The following is a 22040-nucleotide window of genomic DNA, read 5'->3' as shown; positions in this document are numbered from 1 at the left end:
GGGGTGTTCCTTCTTGCCCTTCTCACCGTGGGCACCTTAGTGAGCAGAAGTGAATACAACCACCTAGTGTAGCGTGAGCTTTATCCCCATCCCAAATCTACTCCTTACCTACGTGTTCTTGGGCAAATTACTTCTCCAAGCTTCATTTTTGCTACCTAGAAAGTGAAGATTAAAAATAGTGCCTATTTCACGTGGGGGTTTTGACTGTGAGTGAGATAATGTATGTTACATATAGCACAACAGAGCACATAAACACTCAAGAAATGAGAGCTGCTATTAGTGTTGTGGTTGTTACTCCTTCCTACCCCTTGCTTACAGGGAGAGAGTCAGCAAACTGTTTTCCAGCCCAAGGTGCTGTAAGTTTCCAGTTCTCTGCAGGCTTGCCTCTGAGATCACTCAAAGTTTGTCCGGGGGTTTTTTGTGGAGTGTCTAACCCCAAGGTGGAGCTCATAGGCACTAGGTGCTTTCATAGTCTTAATCCTTGTCCATCTTTCAAAGGTTCTGCTGTGCAGCTCACCTTCTGTAGAACTGTAGAACCTTCTGTAGATTATCATGGGATCCCACAGGACTGTGCCTTGGAGTTCTTCCTGCATGAAAGGAGAACTGCCCCATCCAGGCAGCCACCAAAAAACCCTATAACCCCCTAGTAAATGTTTCCTGAATTGCACTGGGTTGGGTTCAGTGCCAGCCGTGGCTCTATATCTCTCCAGAAGCCCCACCACAAAGCCTTTATTTGATCTGTTCATTGTGAGCTCAGAAACTGTCTTCAATGGGAACCTCCAGGAAGAAAATTTTGCCTCTGCACATCTTGTTTTTTTTTTCTATATGTCCTCAAGCTTCCTCTTCCCCTATCTCTGAAGACAAAAGAAATACTAATCTTTGGGGCGGTAGTAAGGTGTGCTAGTTAGGCAGATAGCCTCCGAGGTCAGAGTGCTTGGATTAAATCTTGGTTCCATCACTTGCTAGATCGGTTTGAAGTTTTTTAAGCCTCAGTTTTCTCCTCTGTAAAGCAGGGATCATATTATACTTGCCCCATGTACCTGTATTGTACAAGGATTGAATGAGATGATACCCGTGAAGACCTAGTCCTTGGCCCATCGTGTGTCCTCAGTGCAGTTTAGCTGTCACGACTGGTATTATTGTGGCCATGTTGGTGGGGAGAGCAATGGGGTGGAGGGGGCACGGGCACACTAGGCAAGACATTGAGGCTTTATTTTTGTGCATCTTTGAGCTCCCTGAACATCTGCACCTGAGAGGCCCCCAGACAAACTTCCCTTATTCAGGGAAGTGTAGGTGGGGGAGGGGGCCCCGCGGCCTCAGGTGAGTTGGAGGACAATAACTCCTCCAAATGGTGGACTTTTCTATTTCTCCCCCCCCCCCCCATGAGCTCTCCTCAGGGAGAAGAGCCAAGAGAGGGAGAAACGCCCCTGCCACCACTGCTTCTAGAGGCCGCCGGACCTGGTCTTTACATCTATCCCAAGGGAGAGAAAGCTGGGGCTCAGAGGCAAGGCTGAGCCACCGCCTGGAGTGGGGTGAGCTGGGGTGGGGTCCCATCCTGCCCCACTCCTCCAAGCGCCTGGGTGGGGCTTCCCATCCAGAGGAAGCAGGTCCCATCAGCTAGTCCTTGGGTGGGGTTTCCCAAAGCCAAGTGTTTAGAGGCAAATCATTGTTCTGCAATTCCGCTAAGTTTTAATGACCACCATGCTGAGAATTCCTCCAAGAACAAAGTGAGATTTTCAAAACCAAAGGGAGTCAAAGGCGATTAAAAGGAAGAGAAATACCTAGACAAGTCTCAATTCCAAGACTTGAATGAGGAAGGGAGTTTAGACACAGGGGGGCCCAGGCCCTAACCCCGTTCTTCTCATTGTGTTGAATGAAATTTTCACAATGGGTCTATCTTTTGTCTGTAAACTAGGGTTGATGTAATTTGGGCCCCGGGAAGAACCCACATCTAGAAAATCAGGCAGTCTCGCCTCTGCCAGACCCAGCTTGGCAGCTACTTTCTGTGGGCCCTTGACACAGGCTGTTCCATCTCAGGCCCTTGGTTTTCTCGCTGAAACATGAAAGCCTGGGCTCCAAACTTCCTTGTAGTTCTATGGCTGTGTCTAGGTCAATGCGCTGTTGAGGGCCGAGGCAAAGATGTGATGAAGAGAACAGCCAGGATGGCTAAGAAGGTTGGAAGCACCTGAGAATCTCCACAAAAGGTCTGCTCCCAGCCATGGCCCCTCCACTGTGTCCCCTGTTCTTCCCTTCAGCCAGGCCACGTGGGGCATCACCTGGGATCTTTCTCCCCTGTTTGTGGCTCAGCTCTTCTTAAGACGGTCCATGCCAGCTGCCCGAGCAGCATGGCCTTGTGAGGTGGTGAGGTAGGTGACCAGGAAATGGCCACGTGGAGGCTGAGGGGTGCTCATGAAGAGACAGAGCCTTCCGCCCTGATGAGAAAGAAGCTTAGGGCAGCCTCAAGGCCCCTTCCAACTCCAATTCATTAGGGGCATCTTGAAGGAGCCCCCACGATGCGCCAGCCCTCACTGTGCTGGCTAGGAGTGAGGTGGGCGTGGAGCGGGGGCTGGTGAAGGGCCAGCCCTGTCTCCAAGGCACACGGGGTCTCACCACCCAAACGTTTTATTCCCGGTGACTGCGCCTCCAATGGTTTGATGGCAAGCGTCTAGAGCCTCCAGGTGTTGCCTGGCTGTGGGGGACAGGACCAATCCCAGTCTGTTTCTTCAGCATCTAGAGTGAATCAACGCAAACGTGGGACTGTTACTGTTACAGACCCAGGTCCTTGGACTCTTTCATCCGATAGAAATTGACTAGGGTCGAGATGAGACTTGCAGGCAAGGCTGTATTGGGACTCGTGCTGCATGAGGGAGAGAAAACAAGAAACAGGTGCCTTTGCTGGGTCCCCGAGAGAAGCTGCTTGGGTCCTTAAACAGGGTAACAGTAGGGGCAGGTCCGTGGGCTGTGCAGGAGGCGTAGCTTAGGGGTCTGCCCACCCCCTTGGTGGTGCTGTGTGCAGGGATCGTGGGCAGTACCCTGTGTTTGCTCCTGATGCCTCAGACATGGCTGTTGGTTTGTGGCCTTTTTGTATCTTATTGTGCATAATTGCCCCAGCTGCACAGGCGTGCAGTTATTTCTCATTCCTTAGCGTTTCTTTGTATTCTATCGCTGGAGGAGACGTTTGTCCAGGTGCAAGCCCTCCGGTAAAGGGTCCCAGGTCTCAGCCTGTCTCCTTACCAGCGTCCTCCACGCCCTCTCCTTTCTGTTTCTCTTTTCTCCTTTGAGCACTCTCTGCTTTTACCCAGGCCCCACGCTGAAGTTCCTATCCCTCAAACCTGGCTGCCTCAAACTAACATTCTCATTTAACAGACACTGGGGGAGCCTAACTGGGTATCAGGCCGACTCCCTGCCCATAAGTGCCTACAAGCTAGTTGATAAGAGCCCTCTAAGGCAGCATGACCGAGCAAATGCCGTCAGACACAGGTAAGGGCTTTCCCTGCTCAAGTCCAAAAGTCAGGGCTAATGATCAGGGCTGTGAGTTCACAGCAGAGGGAGGAGGTGGAACTGTTACTCTACGGCAAAGACACCGTCACTCAAAGGAGCTGGCACTAGAGGCGGGGCTGAGTTCCAGCATCATCTGTTTATTTAACTTACATGAATTCGAATGTGTATTTCTAACTAAAATAATGAGAGAAAGAAGAAAAATAGAAATTTAAAAATGGTCAGGGATCCTGCCTGCTATTCCAATCTGTGTGCATGTCCTCTTGTGACAGACCCTCCTGGTGCTTGTCTGACAGCCATCAACCTGTCCCCTTCTTTTTTGCCAGCGAGATCCTGTTTTGTCTCTCTGTTCATCCTCCAGGTGACCATGTGCTCAGAGAAGGCTGAGATCCTCACCGACCCAGAGGGTGAATCTTAATTAATTAGTTCCAAGCCAGTTTTGATAATTCCATCCCCTTTTTCCATGATTGGTTTAGGAATAGACTTATGGTCTGTTTCTGACCAGTGAGACTCTGAGGGTCGGCTTGGGTATGTGGGAAGGGTACTCCTGTGCAAGGCGTATTTACCGCTTCCTTCTTCTGCTTCTGGATGTTTTCATGACATGTGGATCTGCTGTGTCCATCTTGGGATGCCAGAAGAAAGTCAAGAGCATTGCAAAGAGGTCAAACTAAGGCCATGAGGCCATGGAGCCATTGAATTAGCCACCTCTGGTACCAAACTACCTTGGGACTTCTTATGATATGAGCCAGTCAGTCCTCTGTTGTTTAAGCCTTTATTAAATAGCCTTTGATTACCTTTGGCTAAAAGCACTCTCCATCATCCACCCCAGTGCCCAGTGGGAGGATGACAAGGGAGGTATTCATCTGCTGTTCCCACCACTGGTCTCAGCTCCTTCTGTCTCTCATAGTCTGAGCATCTCCAAACACGGAGAAATCCTAGTTTCAAGATCTGTATTTTTTGTACCACATGATCCTTAGTACAAGATGAAGCTAACAGCATCATCTGGTACTTAACAGGAGAAAGGGTCTGTTTCAAACCTGGAACAAAAGTGGCTCTTTTGGGCTTTCTGAAGTATCGTGCTAATTGGACTATATGGGAGGTTTAAGGAATTTTCAAGGGCAGTTTTTTTTTTACATGTATTCATACACACATTTAATTTGTAAATATAAGTCATCTCATGAGTTTATTCTGGTATTTCCAATTCAAATACATGACTTTACTGAACTTTTTCTATATTACATCTGTATCTTTTTCTACACTGAGAATCTTATTATCTCCAGGGCAGTTTCAATCATGCGGGTTTGTGCCTTTCGTCTTTAGAACCTAAATCCTTCATGAGATGCAACCAACCTGTGCAATTAGCACCAGGCACAGAAGAATCAGAGAGTGTCCGCCAAAGAAGTAGAAAGTATGGGCCATTAGAACCTGGCTGAGGAGACGATATTTAAATAGTAGAACACAGATTTGCCTAAAGAACTCTGTAATGGGAACGGGAGGTTGACGGGGGTGGCGGGTCTGGAAGGGCTCCTTCCTTTCCTAAGGCTGGGCTACATTATGCTACTGTAATAAACAACCCCAATCCTATGGCTTAAAATAATAAAGGTTTAGTTCTCACTCATCTTACATGGCCATTGTGGGCTGGCTGTGTCTGCGCTTTTCGTTACGCTCTCGGCTGGGCCTCAGGCCTGTAGAATCACCACTGTCTAGGACACTGCCATTCACCATGGTGGAGGGGCAGGTGCTCTGGAGGGTCCTGCATCAGCAGTTAAGTGTTCCAGCCCAGAAGTGATCAATGCCACTGCTGCCCACACTCCTCAGCCGGAATTAGTCCCTTGACCTCACCAACTCGAAGGAGGCCAGGAAGTGAAATCCTGTTGGGTGTCCATACGAGGAAGGAACCGGGAGAATTTGGTGAACAGCACTGATAACCACCTCGGCCACCTGCTTTGTCCAATGATCTATCTAAAATTTGTGTGGATAGATGGGCTACAGCAAAGGTCCATTCTCTTGCATGTAAGAGTCTGTGCTGATTCGTCTTCCTCTCTTTCTTAATCTGTTTCATCTTGCGATGCATGGTGATTCTAGGGGGTCTGGGTACAACCAGCACCCTCCCATGCAGTACTACCCTCTCCCTCTGGGCCTCGGACCCTTCATTTTTATTTATTTTTAGTACTAGCCAGGATCAGAACTAAGGAAGTCACCCAGTGTTCCCTGGGATGCCATCATTGCTTCCCCACCAAGCCTCCTTAACTGCTTGCCCTCTTCACTGTTCAGTCTAGTCCTGTCTGCCTTTGTTCAGACACAGAGAACCCTCTTGTCTACAGGTTACTCTGCTCAAGACCTCATGGCTACCTGCTACCAGCTCAAACCCTCTCCCTGCAGGTCCTTGGATGTGCCCCTGGCTTCTCCAGCCAGGCCTGAGCCCAGCCACCTTCCTTCCTTTTGCTTGCACTGCTCTGTCAACCACACACATATTATTCTCAACAGAAATCAATAGAGAGGCTAATCAGTGGAGCGCGCCCTGGGAACAGAGACCCAGGGATGTGGGTGCCAGGGAACTGGAAGCTTGGGCAAAGGGATGTGTTCATCTGACTGTGCAGCTAGTAAGGAGGTGTATAAAAAGTAACAACAATAAATTCATGGTGGATTAGATTTATTCCTGGAAGATCTTTATAAAACTCCTGATGGAGTATTTGTAAGCATCCCTCAGCTAAAAGTAGACGGGTCTCAATTTTTCCACTACAGGGAAATACAAACATGCTTTTCTGGGAGAGAGAGGTTATTTTTTCCTGAAGGTTTGATCCAGTGTTTTAAAAATGGAATAAAAATAGTAGTAGCATTGCTAGGGGTTATAGGAATAATATAAAATATGACTTCTCAAGAAAATAAGAGGTTGAGTGAAGGGAGAAGGGGGATATAAAATTGGCTATTTGAAAGTATAGTAGGTAGAAATATAATATGTGAAGTATATTTATGTCAAATTTTATATATATATATATATATATATATATATATGTTGTTGCTAAAATCAACATTGAAAGTTGTTTATAAAATCCTAGCACTGAAGGAATCTCAAACAAGCAACCTGAACTATCCCCCTGCACACATGTGGTGCTGTGGTGCAATGCATTTACATGTTGGTGGGAGGGAAGTTACCGTTTTGGAAACAGAAGTGGCTTTTTCACGTTTAAGCATCATTCAATAAAAACATGTTCGTCATCTTGCAGCTTCAAGTCCACAGAATGAAAGGGTCTCTTGCACATTGGTTTTCAAGGAAAATTGACCCATAGCTCTATCATGTGTAGTGTGCAGGTCTGGTACCCTCTCCAAGAGTCTTATGATCATGTCCTTCTTAGACTCCACTTTTGCAGGGAGCTCCCATGTACAGATGTCTGCTCTCTTCTCTCCACCCTGAGGCCCAAATGTGGGACCTCATTAATTTCCAGCCAACAACACCGATGAAAGACAACGGTGTAAAACAGATCTCCACTGAAGGTATGAGAGTGAGGGGAGAATTACATCCTGACACAGCATGATGCATAATTTAAAATTGATTTTTAAACGTCACTGTTCTCAAAAGTCCTTTTTATCACCCCTAATTTCTTACTGCCAACTTTTGTTGCAACTTTTTTCAGCTCCTCTCCATCTAAATGGACCTCTTACATTTTTCTTTTCCTTCCACCTTTTCATACTCAAATAGCTCAAAGTTGCTTTGCTCTCCCAAAACAGCTTTCTACCCGGGGGGAATTTTGCTTCTCATTTTTAAAACAACATTTTTCTATCCTCACAACTTCTTATCAGGATTAATAACATTTTTAAGTTGAAATGTTATATCTATTTTCTCTCACTCTTGCCATGCATTTGGAAGTGGTTTCTTGATTGCAGGCTAGAATTCTGAGAATACACATATATTTATATCTCACAGCTCTTTCTTATGGCTGTATATCCTTTCATAAAGATAGCATTGCTTATATAAGGAATGATTGTAGCAGAGAAAAGATTCTTCCCAAAGTGAGATATAACATATAGGGATGGGAATTAATATTGTAAATGAATTTTAGGCAACAAAGGGAATTATGTTTGCATAGTTAAAGATAAAATATTTTATCCAAAATGATTTTCCTCTGTAATTTTGGTTATAGATTGCATCCACTAGCTAATGTTACAATAATGTTGCTTGACAAATCTTTCCCAAACTCAGTCACTTTCGTTGTCACGCACATGCAGTTGGGCTGGGAGTTGGCTGATCTGCACTTGGCTTAGCTGCAAGGTGCAGGTTGGGTCCAAGTCTGCTCCCCATGACCCTCATTTCCTTGCCGCCAGCTGGGGCATGTCCTTCTCGTGCTGTGGCAGACGTGCAAGAGTGCATCACCACACAAACCCACTTCGAACCTTTGCTTCCATGATATCCACTGACATCCCATTGGCCAAAGCAAACATCAGAGGACAGGGAAGAAAATTTCTCCCACTGTGGGAAGGAAGGGGGCTGAATATTTGCTGAACAATAATTCCCATTATTCTATAGTTAAATATCAGATATTTGTCCATCATGCCCAACATCTGTACCACTCTGCCAGCCAGATCCAACAGGCCCCAACAGTGGCTTCAACCCAGAGGGACTTTAGTTAAATGCAAGATGTGTCCAGGAATTAACCTATTCATGTGGGAGCAAAGATTTCTTTACCAGAAACATGCATTCAAGACAAAGCCCACAACTTTCCTGAGAGGAAATTGTAGGGCAAGTCATCAAACTTCTCTGACCCAATTTCTACAACTCAGTGAGAGACAATTATTTTGCACTTTGCAATAACTCATAGCCTGTGGATCTTGAGTGATCCATTATGCATATTTCCTGTGAAATGAGGCTCTCAAGGATTCAGAATATAAAATAAGGCAATGCAACCGGTGCTAATATATTAAAATTTAATCTCATATTAGTTTATTTAAAGTGTCACGTACTTGCGAACAATTGTTATAGTTTCACCACCCGATTTTGTCCAGTTGATCCTTAGAAAAATGCTGAAGTATCACAGTCTTTCCTGGACACATCTCTGGTTTCTTGATTTGGCACAGAGGCTGGTAAACATCTCACGAGTCAAATCTGGCCCAGTGCCTGTTTTTGTAAATAAAGTTTTATTGGAACCCAGCCATGTCCATTTGCTTATATGTTATCTGTGGCTGCTTTCTCTCTATAATGGCAGCTTGAGAAGCTGCAACAGAAGTAGTCTGACCGCAGAGCCTAAAATACTTACTGTGTGGCAAACAGGAAAATGTGCCAGTCCTCATTTAACATAATGCTAGACAGTTGAAATTTGGAATGTGGGTAATTCACATGGGTCTAGCATGAATATCCTTAGGGAAAATTATGCAAGGAAATCAATAATGTAAATTAATATTACACAGATTTAGTCTGTTTAAGAAAACAATCTTTTCAATACTTTAGGCTATGAGCACTCATATCCTAGTCGGCAGTTATTATACCAATTATAAAATTTGTATCTGTTTATTAAAGTGGACCCTGAGAAACTCTACTAAGTATTACTTTCTTAGCTTTTAAGAAGATGACTTTACTTGCAATATTGTTTTTAAAAATATACTTGTCATTACTTCAAACTTTTCACTATTATAGACCATTCCACCTCCATTTGCACACAATTGCATCTAAATTAGTGTAGTTTTACTGTATTGTGATCATGGGTATTTCCAAACACCAGCCCCTGATCTCTTTTTTGAGGTTGCAGAGAGTAAAACCTTGTTTCTTGCCAGATATCCACTCTTGGAGCCTGACAGCTTAAGGAAAAAGGAGCTAACATGTATTGAGATTTGGGGAGGAACATATATAAATTTTAAAAGTGAGTGTAAACCCTCAGTTATTTCCAGCAGGTGTGTGGAATCTAGGCCAGTGAATAATCTGAAGTCATTTCTATTGGGTGTTGAATTAGATTCAGATGTGCAGGTTTCTGTGCCACGAGAGTCACTTTAAGCCCCGAGTAAGACCTCGGGAGGAGGCCTGGATTCTGGAGGAGTTCATTTTATCCTCTTTTCCCCTCTGGACTAGGAATAGCACTGTCTGTAAGATACAAGATTTAGACAGTGACTCCAAACTTGGAGATTAGGTTAAAACAAGAGGTGCTGACTGACCATACTTTTGAAAGAAAGCTTTCCTGGTAACCGCCAGGCAGGTAAACTGTGGGTAATTGTTGGTTTCCTTTCCAAGTCACACGGGCTTGGAAGCTGCAAAACAGTTAAGTATCTGTGCCAGCTGAATGCACTTGGCTCGAATGGCACCATTATTTTATTTTATTTTTTTCAGGAGTTGGGTGGGAGAATGTGCTGCTAACGGGAGAGGAGGTAACCTCAGAGGCCACAGACACACCCGGCACAGACATGACTGTCAAGGTAAGTTATCCTTTCTTTTGTGTGATTCTCCAAGTGCATCTCTAGAGGAAAGTGAGCCTATAGCAGATTTCTGGGGACAAAATGAGCACTGCTCCTCACCCTGCTGGGCTTCTCTCTCTATTCACTGACGCCTCAGTAAGTCAAGCAGAATAAAATTTCCTGAACTTTGGGATTTGGATTAGGAAACCACCCGAAAACTAGAATCCAAGATTTGTGACCAGCTGTAGGGTCTTCAGTGAATATCTACATGTAGATGGTCTGTAAGTGGTAACCCCGTGGGGACAGCGAAGCAAATCAGAAAATTCTGAGCTGAGAAGCCCAGGCCCCACTGTGCATTGTGAAGAAAGGTCAGGGAGGCATAAAGTAGCTTTGATCTTGACTCAAGATTTCCACTGATGTCAGCGGGAAGGCAGCACATGGCCCACTCCAGCTGGAACGCTAATGGCCAAAGATTTACAAAATGAGTCATCTGGAAATCAACCTAATTATCACTGTTCGAATTAAATGCATGAATTTGTAATCATTGCCTAGATTAAGGAATCTGTAGCAAAATATATCAGACACAATTACTTGCCTTCTATTACTGGAATAGACACAAAGGAATGGTCCTCCTCTCTTGGAATTCTGTTCATGTTTCAGTTAACAAAGGCTGGAGGTGGCAGGGCTTTCTAACATTTTTGCTTGAATGATTAGAATTTAAGTAAATGCCACTTATGAAGTTTTCTAGGAAAAACAAAAAGTAATGTCATTTTTAATATTAAGATATCACTAGAGAGATTTCACTCCTAGATCTTTTTTATATAAATTTATTTATTTATTTATTTATTGGCTGCATTGGATCGTCGTTGCTGCACAGGGGCTACTCTTCCTTGCGGTGCACGGGCTTCTCATTGCAGTGGTGCAGGCTTAGTAGTTGTGGCGCACGGGCTCTAGAGCACAGGCTCAGTAGTTGCGGTGCATGGGCTTAGTTGCTCCGCAGCATGTGGGATCTTCCTGGACCAGGGTTCGAACCCACGCCCGCTGCATTGGCAGGCGGATCTTAACCACTGTGCCACCAGGGAAGTCCCCTGACTCCTGGATTTTTTAGTAGAGGCTGTACAAAGAGGATGAATTTATTCAAGTTTTCTTTTGTAATGTGATGGCTGAACTTGTGTTATCTGTATTAAAAATGTTAGAGAAAGCAGAGAAAAATACTATGGTGAAATTTATTATAAGATGGGAATGTAGCCTGACTGGTCAAAATAGTCAACTAATCTAAATAACAGTTATCCAGTGCTGAAAGTTTGTTTGCTTGTAATTATGTTTAGCAGAATTTGCAAGACAATAATATATATTGCAATGATGTACTGGTGTTTTGCTGGCTATTAGTGCAAAGTTTGAGAAGTTTGAGAAATCTTTGGCCATGTTGGATAGAGAGAGGTGGATGCTGATAGAAGAACTTGATGGATTTAGATGTGCTATTTTGGAATCTGTCATCATTTTAAGAATTGGTTTCTGAGATGTGTTGCTAGTGTACCTGCAGAGTTTGTTATATAAAAGCAAATAGTCATTTATTTCTATGAATTTTTAAATTTCTTCTTTGATTTCTTCAGTGATCACTTGGTTGTTTAGTAGTGCATTGTTTAGCCTCCATGTATTTGTGTACCTGGAGAAAACCATAATTCAGAAAGATACGTGTACCACAGTGTTCACTGCAGCATCATTTACAGTAGCCAGGACATGGAAGCAGCCTAAATGTCCATTGACAGATGAATGGATAAAGAAGATGTAGCATATATATACAATGGAATATTATTCAGCCATAAAAAGGGATGGAATTGAGCTATTCGTAATGAGGTGGCTAGACCTAGAGTCTGTCATACAGAGTGAAGTAAGTCAGAAAGAGAAAAACATATACCATATGCTAACACATATTTACGGAATCTAGAAAAATGGTACTGATGAACCTTGTGGCAGGGTAGGAATAGAGAGATGTAGATGTAGAGAACGGACTTGAGGACACGGGGGGGAGGGGAAGCTGGGATGTAGTGAGAGAGTAGCATCGACATATACACACTACCAAATGTAAAATAGATGGCTAGTGGGAAACTAATACAGAGCACAGGGAGACCAGCTTGATACTTTGTGAAGACTCAGCGGGGTGGGAGGGGGAGGTTGGGAGGGAGGCTCAAGAGGGAGGGGATGTGGGGATGTATGTATACATGTGGCTCTTTCACTTTGTTGTAGGGCAGAAACTGACACAATAGTGTAAAGCAATTATACTCTAATAAAGATTAAAAAAAAAAGAAAGCAAATAGTATATTCTGATACAAGCAAGTGTTGCCCAAGTCCCATTTTATAAGGTTACTATTTAATCAGTGTGCTTCTCTTTGGTACCAGGATCTTGACTAAAGTTTCAGTTGGGTCTATTCAATTTCAGTGTCATTCTCAACCTCTCTTTGTCTTCTTTTATTGAATACCTGGGAATGTTTTATAAGAACAGAGGATTTTTAGTTCACAAGAATTGAACCCACTCAGAAGAAAGAACACTATACACTTTAAAAAGTTAAGCAAAATACAAATATATTTAATACTCCAATCAATTCCTACAAATATTAAGTTCCTCCATTAATGCCAGTCTCTTCTCAGTAAAGGATTTTTGAAACCTCTAGGTGGATATAATTTAGGGAAACACTTCTGTTTAAGTCTTCTCCCTTAGGTTTCCCAATCATGCAGCACATATCAGTTTTTTTCCTTTGATACTGTACTGTTTCCCACCCCACACTGCTTTATGTATCCATCCTACCCTTGTGTCTATCTTAAAGTATTATTTTTTCTGTCTGTAAGTGCCTGATGTTCATTAATTAACTAAAGATTCCTCATCATATATTCATGTCTCTACAGCTATTCCTGTTTCTAATAGCTACTTCATATATCCTTGTAATATCAGCTATTCCTGCTTTTTGCCCTGGGAAAACAAAATACTCTGTTGAAACATTAATTACAATAAAAGCTGATACACTGACATTTCCCAAGGAGAATATCAGCAGAAACCACTAAAATACTTTGGTTTCGTCCCTACTACTCTTCCTGTGATAAGATGTACCTTTCTTTGTACTTAGAAATTTTCTTTCTGAAAAAAGCACAGCATTTGTTGTGATGTCAATTGTGTGAATGTGGTTTTGTCTACTATATGTAGCTTTTTAATACCATGTCATATTTTGAAATGACAAAGTCATGCTTCTGAAAATATACATGACTCAGATGAATGAATTCATTTATAAACAAATTTCTGTCATCCTGAGGAATATTGAACTAAGAGCACTTATATTAAAAACACCCTGTAAACACACTGATTCAGGTAGGAGCATCATGTAGGCCTGCTCAACAATTTTAAATCACTATGTAGTAGGTTGAATTGTGAATCCTTTTCTTCCCCCTAAAACCGTATATCCAAGTCATAAACCTTGGTACCTGTAACTATGTCCTTATTTGGAAAAGAAGTCTTTACAGATGTAATTAAGAATCTTGAGGTGAGATCATCCTGGATTTTTAAAAGTTAATTTATTTTTATTGGCTGTGTTGGGTCTTCATTGCTGGGCTCGGGCTTTCTCTAGTTGCAGAGAGTGGGGGCTACTCTTCGTTGCAGTGTGTGGGCTTCTCTTGTAGCAGAGCACGGGCTCTAGGTGTGAGCAGGCTTCAGTAGTTGTGACACTCAGGCTCAGTAGTTGTGGTGCATGGGCTTGGTTGCTCTGAGGTACGTGGGATCTTCCCGGACCAGGGATCGAACCTGTGTTGCCTGCATTGGCAGGTGGATTCTTAACCACTGTGCCACCAGGGAAACTCAAGATCATCCTGGATTAACCAGGTAGGACCTAAGTCCAATGACACCCATCCTTATAAGAGACAGAAGAGGAGGAAACACAGAGACAAAGGCCATAAGAAGAGACAGAGGCAGAGATTGGAGTTACATGCATCCCAAGCCAAAGAACACCTGGAGTCACCAGACGCTGAAAGAGGCAAGGAATGCTTCTTCCCTAAAGCCTTCAGAGGGAGCAGGGCCCTGCCAATACCTTGATTTTGGATTTCTGGCCTCTAGAATTGTGAGAGAATAAGTTTCTGTTATTGTAAGCCACTGAGCTTGTGGTAATTTGTTATAGCAGCCCTAGGAAACCAATATGCTCAAATCTACCCAAGAATTATACCTACTCTTCTGGAGTGCCAGTATCGTAGACACTGAAAGCCAATATTATACACATTCATCACTATTTTTTTTATTATACCATGCTCAGCCTTTACAAGTTGTTTTTACCTGTTCTTGTTTTGAAAGAGCCATTAAACTTTTTCAGCCTGAATCATGATTCACTAGAAGAAAAGGGTAGTCATATTTTGGGATAGCTTCTATGTTATATTTTAATCTGTTTCTGCTTGTTTAGACGTTGGCTTTTTTTTTTTTTTTTAAGTATGGATCAATATTTTCTAAAGCTTGCTGACCATGAGAATCGTCTACAGTAGTGTTACAAAGCTTCCCAGGCTTCTCCTTTCAAAATTTAGGTCCAAAAGATATGGGTTTGAGAATTAATATTTTTTTAAACGTGCTGGTGACTTTGGGGGTCAGTCTGGGAAGATGTTGCCCAGCATACCACTAAAGCAGCGTGGGCGGTGGCACATCAGCCCTGCCGCTGCCCTTGGCCGCTGCCCTTGGCTCTCTAGTGGTCCAGCTGGTCTGAGAAAAGACTTGGGGGCTCCCTCGTCAAAACCCTTTGGATCTGTTCCTTTTGCACACGAAGGCTCAGAACTGAAATTTCATTTCTAGCCCTGTCTTCCATCATGTCTGTCTCTGGACCCATTTTTGCCCTCTGCACCCAGCCTACTTGTAGCCAGAATGCTCTTTTAAAAAGGCCAATCCATATGCTCTAGCAATCCCACTCCTGGGAATATATCTAGAGAAAACTCTAATTTGAAAAGATACATGCACCCCTATGTTCACAGCAGCACTATTTACAATAGCCAAGACATGGAACAACCTAAATGTCCCTCGACGGATGAATGGATAAAGAAGATGTGGTACATAGGACAATGGAATACTACTCAGCTATAAAAAAAAGAATGAAATAATGCCATTTGCAGCAGCACGGATGCAACTAGAGATTATCATACTGAGTGAAGTAAGTCAGAAAAAAAAAGACAAATACCATATGATATCACTTATATGTGGAATCTAAAATATGGCACAGATGAACTTATCTACAAAACAGAAACAGACTTATTGACATAGAAAAACTTATGGTCAACAAAGAGGAAGGGGGGTGGATAAATTACTAGTTTGGGATTAACATATACACACCACTATGTATAAAACAGGTAAACAACGAGGACCTACTGTATAGCACAGAGAACTATGTTTGATATCTTATGATAACCTATGATGTTAAGGAATCTGGGAAAGCATACATGTATACACACACACACACACACACACACACACACACGCGTATATGAAACTGAATCACTTTGCTGTACACTTGAAACTAATACAACATTGTAAATCAACTATACTTCAGTTACAAAATAAAGACCATAAAAAGGCCAATCTGATAACGTCCCCCTGCTCAAATCCCTGCCAGCCTTCCAGTTGCCTAGAACGAAAGACCTAGCTCAGGCAGGTGCTGTGTCTCTTAAAATCCCATGGCTTTTACTCAAGGCATCCTTCCTCGTCCTCTTCCTCTTCCTTCCTCTCTCTCCCAGTCTAACTAACCCTTCTTTATATTCAAGTCTTTAGCTCAGATATTAGCCCTTTCTGACCAGTATTGTTTGTCACGTGCTCTCACAGGCCCCAGTGCTCCTCCTGCAGAGCCAGGCACGTAAATAACCACTGACATCCTTACAGAAAATCCGGTCTCCCCTTCAGGAATGTAGTTTCCTTGAGGACCTGCATCCCAGCACCTAACCAAGTGTGTAGTCTGTTCTGTGCAATTGTCAGTAGTTGTTGCATGACAAATATATGAATGAACAATGAACACAATGAAAATCTCTGTCTGGACTGCAGTGAAGGGGGACCACTGGCCTTTCTCAAACCTGCTTACTCCCTGTGTTCTTACCTGAGGGTCTGTCTTTTGTGCCTCCCTGCTTCCCTCTCCTATGCTACTTTGTTTTTTTTTTTTTCTTTTTCTTTTTTTGAAATGTAATTAATCTACAATATTGTGTTAGTTTCATGTGTACAGCAAAGTGATTCATATATATATAGAGAGAGAGAGAAAGAGAGAGAGAGAGAGAGATACACATGTTCTTTTTTCAGATTGTTTTCCATTATAGGTTATTACAAAATATTGAGTATAGTTTCCAGTCCTTGTTGGTTATCTATTCTTATGCTACTTTCTTTTATGTTTTGTTTGTTTTTCACTTGTTAGAACCTCTAAACCACAGTTCTTTTTTCACCATTTCTTCTTTTTTTAAACTTGAGGTACATAACTTACATACCATAAAATTCACACATTTAAGTATACAATAATTTCTAGTAAATTTACCAGCCATCACCATAATCCAGTTTAATAACATTTTCATCACTCCAATAAGATCCCTCTTATGTCCTATTAGTTTGTCTCCATTTCACCCCCAACCCCAAGCAAACACTAGCCTACTTTCTGTCTCTGTAGACTTGGCTGTTCCGGATATTTCAGAGAAATGAAATCATACAATGTGTGGTCTTTTGTGTCAGGCTTCTTTTGCTTGGCCTGTTACAGCCTCTAATCAGTATTTCATTCCTTTTAATGCTGAGTAGTATTTCATTTCACGGATATACCTGAGTTTTGCTTTATTTTTTAGTCCATTCACAAGTTGATGGACTTTTAGTTTGTTTCTACTTTTTGGCTATTATGAATAATTCTGTTGTGAATATTTGCGCACAAGTCTTTGTGTGGACTCATGTTTTCATTTGTTGGGGATGTGAACCTAGGAGTGGAATTGCTGGGTCATGTGGTAAATCTGTGTTTAACTTTTTGAAGAACTGTCAGGTGGTTTTCCACAGTGGCTGCTGCACGTTACATTCCCACCAGCAGTGGATGAGGGTTCTGGTTTTCCCATATCTTACCAACACTTGCTGTTGTCTGTGTTTTGATTGTAACCATCCTAGTGGGTGTCAAGTGGCATTTCATGGTGCTCTTGATGTGCCTTTCCCTGTTGGCTAGTGATACTGAGTATCTTTTCATCTGCTCTGTTGGCCATTTGTAGGCAGTTAATTTTTCAATGGCTTGGTTTCCTTTATGTGCAGAAGGGTACGCTCTGTTCTCGCATTGCAGGTGTGTAGTGAATGTTGTCTGAGTGAGGGGCCCTCTTCCTGACAACGGGGGGAGGGGGATCTGTTCGCTTTTCTCCTTTAGGATCACTGCCACCTCCCCCACCACTGCCCTGGGAAGGGGTAGGAGTGTCTCATCAATGTCTTTTCTTTCCATTTCTTTCCCTTTCTTTTCTTTTCTCTCTTTTCTGCCTGGTTATTTTCCCCTTACATCTCAGCCCCCCTCCCCTTTTTTTTCCACCATGGGTATTAGCCTATCCATGCTACCTATTTTTTATTGTGGTAAAATATACACAACAAAATTTACACTTTTAACCATTTTTAAGTAGCATCATGTCGTTTGTATTGTTTTGCAGCCTTTACCACCATCCATCCCCAGAACTTTTTCATCATCCCAAACTGAAACTCTACACCCATTAAATACTAACTCTCCGGTCCCTCCTCTCTTCAGTTCCTGGCAACCACTTCAGTGTTACAATGTATGTGTAATAATATCTAGCTATCTTCTCCAAGGGATTTTAAATACATCCTGTGAAGAGTAAAAAGCAAGTAAGGTGGCTAAACCTCAACCTAGTATTTTAATAACCTCTGGACAAGGCAAGCTAGAAAGGCAGTCATTGTACATGCATTTAAGAACCGCGTTCCAAAATAAAGTTACTAGGAAGCTGCTACACGCTCGATTTTTAAGGCATTTGCTGGTCACAGAGCTTCCTTTCTTCTGAGGAGTGAACTGCCCGGTGCCGACATCCTGGAATGGCCTTGCCTTTCTTCAGCTGGGGCATTGTTGGGGCCACCAAGCGCACCTGTTTGGATCTGCATTGTTTTCTTGAATTGTGTTTATTTGATAACTGTACAAAACGACACCAATCCATGTTAAACGTACAAAGATCCCTGTTAAAAGAAATATCTTTTGGGCTGAAATAATGTGATTTGGCTACCATCTTAATCAAATATACCAACGAAGTCCCAAATGCTGTCTTCACCTTGCCCTCTTGTTTTATATACAGAGACTACAAACTAAGTATTTGCCAAAAGGAGCACAGGATGTTCTAGTACACTCCTCGAGTTTTTTCTCAGAAAGAAGTCTTGTACTTATCTACATTGTTAAAAGATAAACTGAGCCATAGTAAGAATTTTAAGAGTGTACTTGAGCAAAAACCCATTCAAATTGGGCAGCACCAAACCTGAAGTGGTTAGCAGTGCTCTCTGCTCACAGGAGCTGGAGAGAGACTTTTATAGAGAAAAGGCGGAAGCAATGAAAGGAAATTAATTAATTGGCTATAACTTAAAGTCTCATTGGCCCTTTGTGATTGTTTGTTCTTAGCATTTTGATTTGGTAACCTTGAGGCTTTTACAGGCTTAAATTTTGGTTTGTTGATGGGGGTCACCATGGCAGTAGAGCTACCTCTGTCTAATGGCCTCCTTATTTAATTAATTTAACCACATATATAATATTTTGCAGTTGTGCTTAGGCAAGAAACAGGATGGGTACCAATTAGGCAAGCTGGGGGTTCTGGCTGTAAAACCGTTTGCAAGGGGCACATGTCCTAACCAAGGACCTGGGAGAGCCACGTAAAAAGAGGATGTTGCCTCTATATGTGAAACTTGCTGCTGGGAGGGGGATTGTTCTCCTGGGACAGCAGATGTTCTCTGTTACAAAAGGGGGAAAGCATTTAGACTCTTCCGGTGGTGAATAGAGGCCACGGGTTACAGCTTTCTTTGGAAGTTTCTTTTAAAAAGCCGTTCTGCTGAAGACCTCCTGTTGCCAGCCGTTCTGACCAGTTGTCCTTTGTATTTGCTGATGACGACATAGAGGATTGTTTGTGCAGGGGCGCTGGACAAAAAGACACATTTGGGACCAGACGTCCTTTCTACATTGGGTACGTACATAAAGATGGTTCTAAATTTGCTTCCTTGCCAAAGGAACTCTTTTATGGCAGACTTTTTTAGCCCTTGAAACTATTTAGAGTGGTAGATCTCGAAGGGGGATGGCGGTGGGGGGTGTGAGGCATTCCAGAACTAACTATTGGCTAAATGTTCACCATCCCCCCCCCTTCGAGAATCACTGTCTTGATTTTTTTTTTTTAAATATGCATTTTGCATCATTATAAGGAATCAGATGTGAAAGGCCCTGGTGTACATTGTAATATGGTGCATCAATATTGGTTATTATTAGTCCTGTGTGTTGCTCCCAAAGTATCAAATAAAAGGAAAGTCAAATAAATGAAGTCACAGTTGATAGCTCTTATTATGTATGTATAGATAAGGGATATACTGGCACATGAAAGGCCTCAGGTACCTTCTTTTCTGCCGTTTTATTTACTCATAATGTTTTCCTGCTGACAATAATAGCAAACACTGATTGAGCATGTGCTAGGAGCGGAGTACTGTGCTAGGCCCTTATGCGTACCATTTTATATAGTCCTCGAAATGGTCCTGCAAAGGAGGAACTCTTACTCATCCCATTTTACAGATGTGGTGACTGGGGCTCAGTGAGGTGAAATGAATTATCCAGGATCTCAAAGTGAGTGTTGGAACTCAGGTGAAAGGACACTTTATAACCTCTCTATTTGGGTATTGATGAATGCAAATTAATTTTACTATCAGCTAAAGCACAGTAGCTCCAAGGATGGGGCAAGAGCAATTTTGTCAGATAAAACAAATCTAAATAGACCCAGTTAGATTTGAATTTTAGATAGCCACAAGTAATTTTTTAGTATTAGTATGTCCCAAATATTGCATGAGATCCATACTAAGAAATTGTTTATTGGTTACCAAAAGTTAAATTTAACTGGCTGTCCTATATTTTCACTTGCTAAGTCTGGCAGCCCTAGGCAGGGAGGGGTTTTACAAAGGCAGTAGAGGAAACAGCTTAATGTATTTGATGACTGTGGTTTGAGGTTATTTGTGGTTTTGTATTTCTTTTTTTTACTATGACTTTATTCATTTCAGGATGACCATATATTATATTAAGTTCATTTTATTAAACTTTAAATCAGACAGATATTCAGGTTCAGTTTATACAATAAACTAATAACCTATCAATGGATCTCTCCTGATACACTTTTTTTTTTTTCTTCTAGAAATAAGACTTCCAAACCTGACCCATGCAAAGATCTGTACCTCATTGGTTTCTCTATGAAGTGAAACCGTGGGAAATTCTGTCCCCAGTTTGTTTGTTTCTCTTGACTTAAAAAAAAACAAAAACACTGCTTTTCCTCAATCTGGGCATGTTATGATTTTTCTGAGGCCTATCCTAGGGTTTTCATTTTAGCTGGGCCATCAGTGATTTCATTTTCTACAGAGGGCTTCATCATCCCAAGTTTAAAAATGTTGATGAAATATTCTTGTGCTTATTGCTGGGTAAAATTCCCCTCTCTCTGGGTGGTCACCTCCTGAAATAGATGACATTGGCCTACATATTCCCAGCAAAAGTTCTGACACATTCACAAATATTTCCTGAGTACATCAGTACATTTCTTCCAAAGCACATTTCTAGCGTTCCAGGGTGGGAGTGACTAATGGTGACAAAGCTCTAGAATAGTCTCTGTCCTGTATGTCAGAACCCTTTTGCAGATAAGCCTGTCTTCTTATGCCCCAATCTAATTAGCTTTGAAGCAGGGCTCATTTGCAGTTACCAAAGTCTATGAATCCCCATAAAGCTAAGGCCAGTAACCCAAACCCAGAACCCGCTGGCAGGAACCGTCATCGGTCTTTGGTGCTCTTAGAAGATTGCCAACTGGTTCCCATTAGGCAAGAATTTGCCTATCCAGTTAATTTCTGAATAAATTATCATTAATGTCTGGGAGGGTTTGGGATGGTCACAAACTATTTCTAAAAAACAACTTATTCACGTAGCTGTTTCCAATAGCCTTTGTCTTTCTGAAACAAGTCCAGTATCACAGAGGTCTCATAAATCTTTAACATAATTCTCAGGAAATATCTGTTGGATTCATCAGCAGAAAGATCTTGCTTCATTAAATAAGCACTTAAGAGAGTTTAATTGAGCATCTAGCTTTCCTTTTGGTAAATTAGCAGTACCTTCCTTTTCCGTGTCTTTCTTCTACCCATCCTTAATGACCTCCCTGCTTCCTTTTTTTCTGTTGCAGTGAAAACTAGTAGTTAACATGGAGAAAAGCTGACACACATGTAAGTTGTATATAAAAGGTGAAGACGTGCTCAGACAAGGTGATTGCTCCATTGGTTAGGAGGAGAGGTTGCAAAGTGCTTAGAGATTTATACACCAGGAGTTGGGCTGTTTTGAGTCCGCTGAGCTTACTACTGCTCTTCTTCAGAAATGAGCCAGTGGAGATGTGACATTTATCTTAGCGCAACAGTATCATGTATATTTCTGCAAAGAAAAAAGTACCAGTAGCCACAATCCCCACTCCCTGTCCCAAAGGGATCTGGGCTGGAAGGTAAGGTAATGGATCAATCACCACATTCTCCATGTCCTCAGAGACTGTGAGTTTTGATCTCTAATATGACGAATTTTCTAGTGAATTTCACTTTAGGAAAATGAGTAAGGAGAATCATAGCTAACATTTATTGAGACCTTTCCATGTGTCAGGCATTGCCCAATTGCTTAGGGTATTATATTATGTAATTCTTACCACAACGCTGTGAGATGGGTGCCATGAGTATCTCCAACTTACAGAGAAAGAAAAAAGGTACAGAGAAACTAAGTAACTTGTCTAAGGACACACAGCCCTGTCTCAGAGCCCAGATCTAACCAGGCAGCCTTTGTGCTTAACAACTCCAGGCAGCCCTTGTTCATAAAAAATATGTCCCACTGCTTGCCCCCTTAGCACAAAATGGTGATGCTCTTATGCAAACAGATTAAGTAGGTCTCACAGACCCTGGTCAATAA

The 22040-nt window shown here is 42.3% G+C and overlaps 1 protein-coding gene across 4 annotated transcripts in view; it reads left to right on the top strand.

Annotated features, from left to right (window-relative positions):
* Positions 1–22040, top strand: part of PALM2AKAP2 (PALM2 and AKAP2 fusion) — a 335745-nt gene that overhangs the window by 190397 nt on the left and 123308 nt on the right. For all 4 annotated transcript variants that reach the window (XM_057720830.1, XM_057720829.1, XM_057720828.1 and 1 more), the window contains one exon: positions 9812–9897. In XM_057720830.1, coding sequence (XP_057576813.1) covers positions 9812–9897 — 86 coding nt within the window. The remainder of the gene's footprint in view (positions 1–9811; positions 9898–22040) is intronic.

Source organism: Hippopotamus amphibius, chromosome 2 (genome assembly GCF_030028045.1).
Source record: "Hippopotamus amphibius kiboko isolate mHipAmp2 chromosome 2, mHipAmp2.hap2, whole genome shotgun sequence".
NCBI classification, from domain to species: Eukaryota; Metazoa; Chordata; class Mammalia; order Artiodactyla; family Hippopotamidae; genus Hippopotamus; species Hippopotamus amphibius.
The sequence above is the reverse complement of the archived record's forward strand: the minus strand, read 5'-3'. Positions and strand labels throughout refer to the sequence as shown.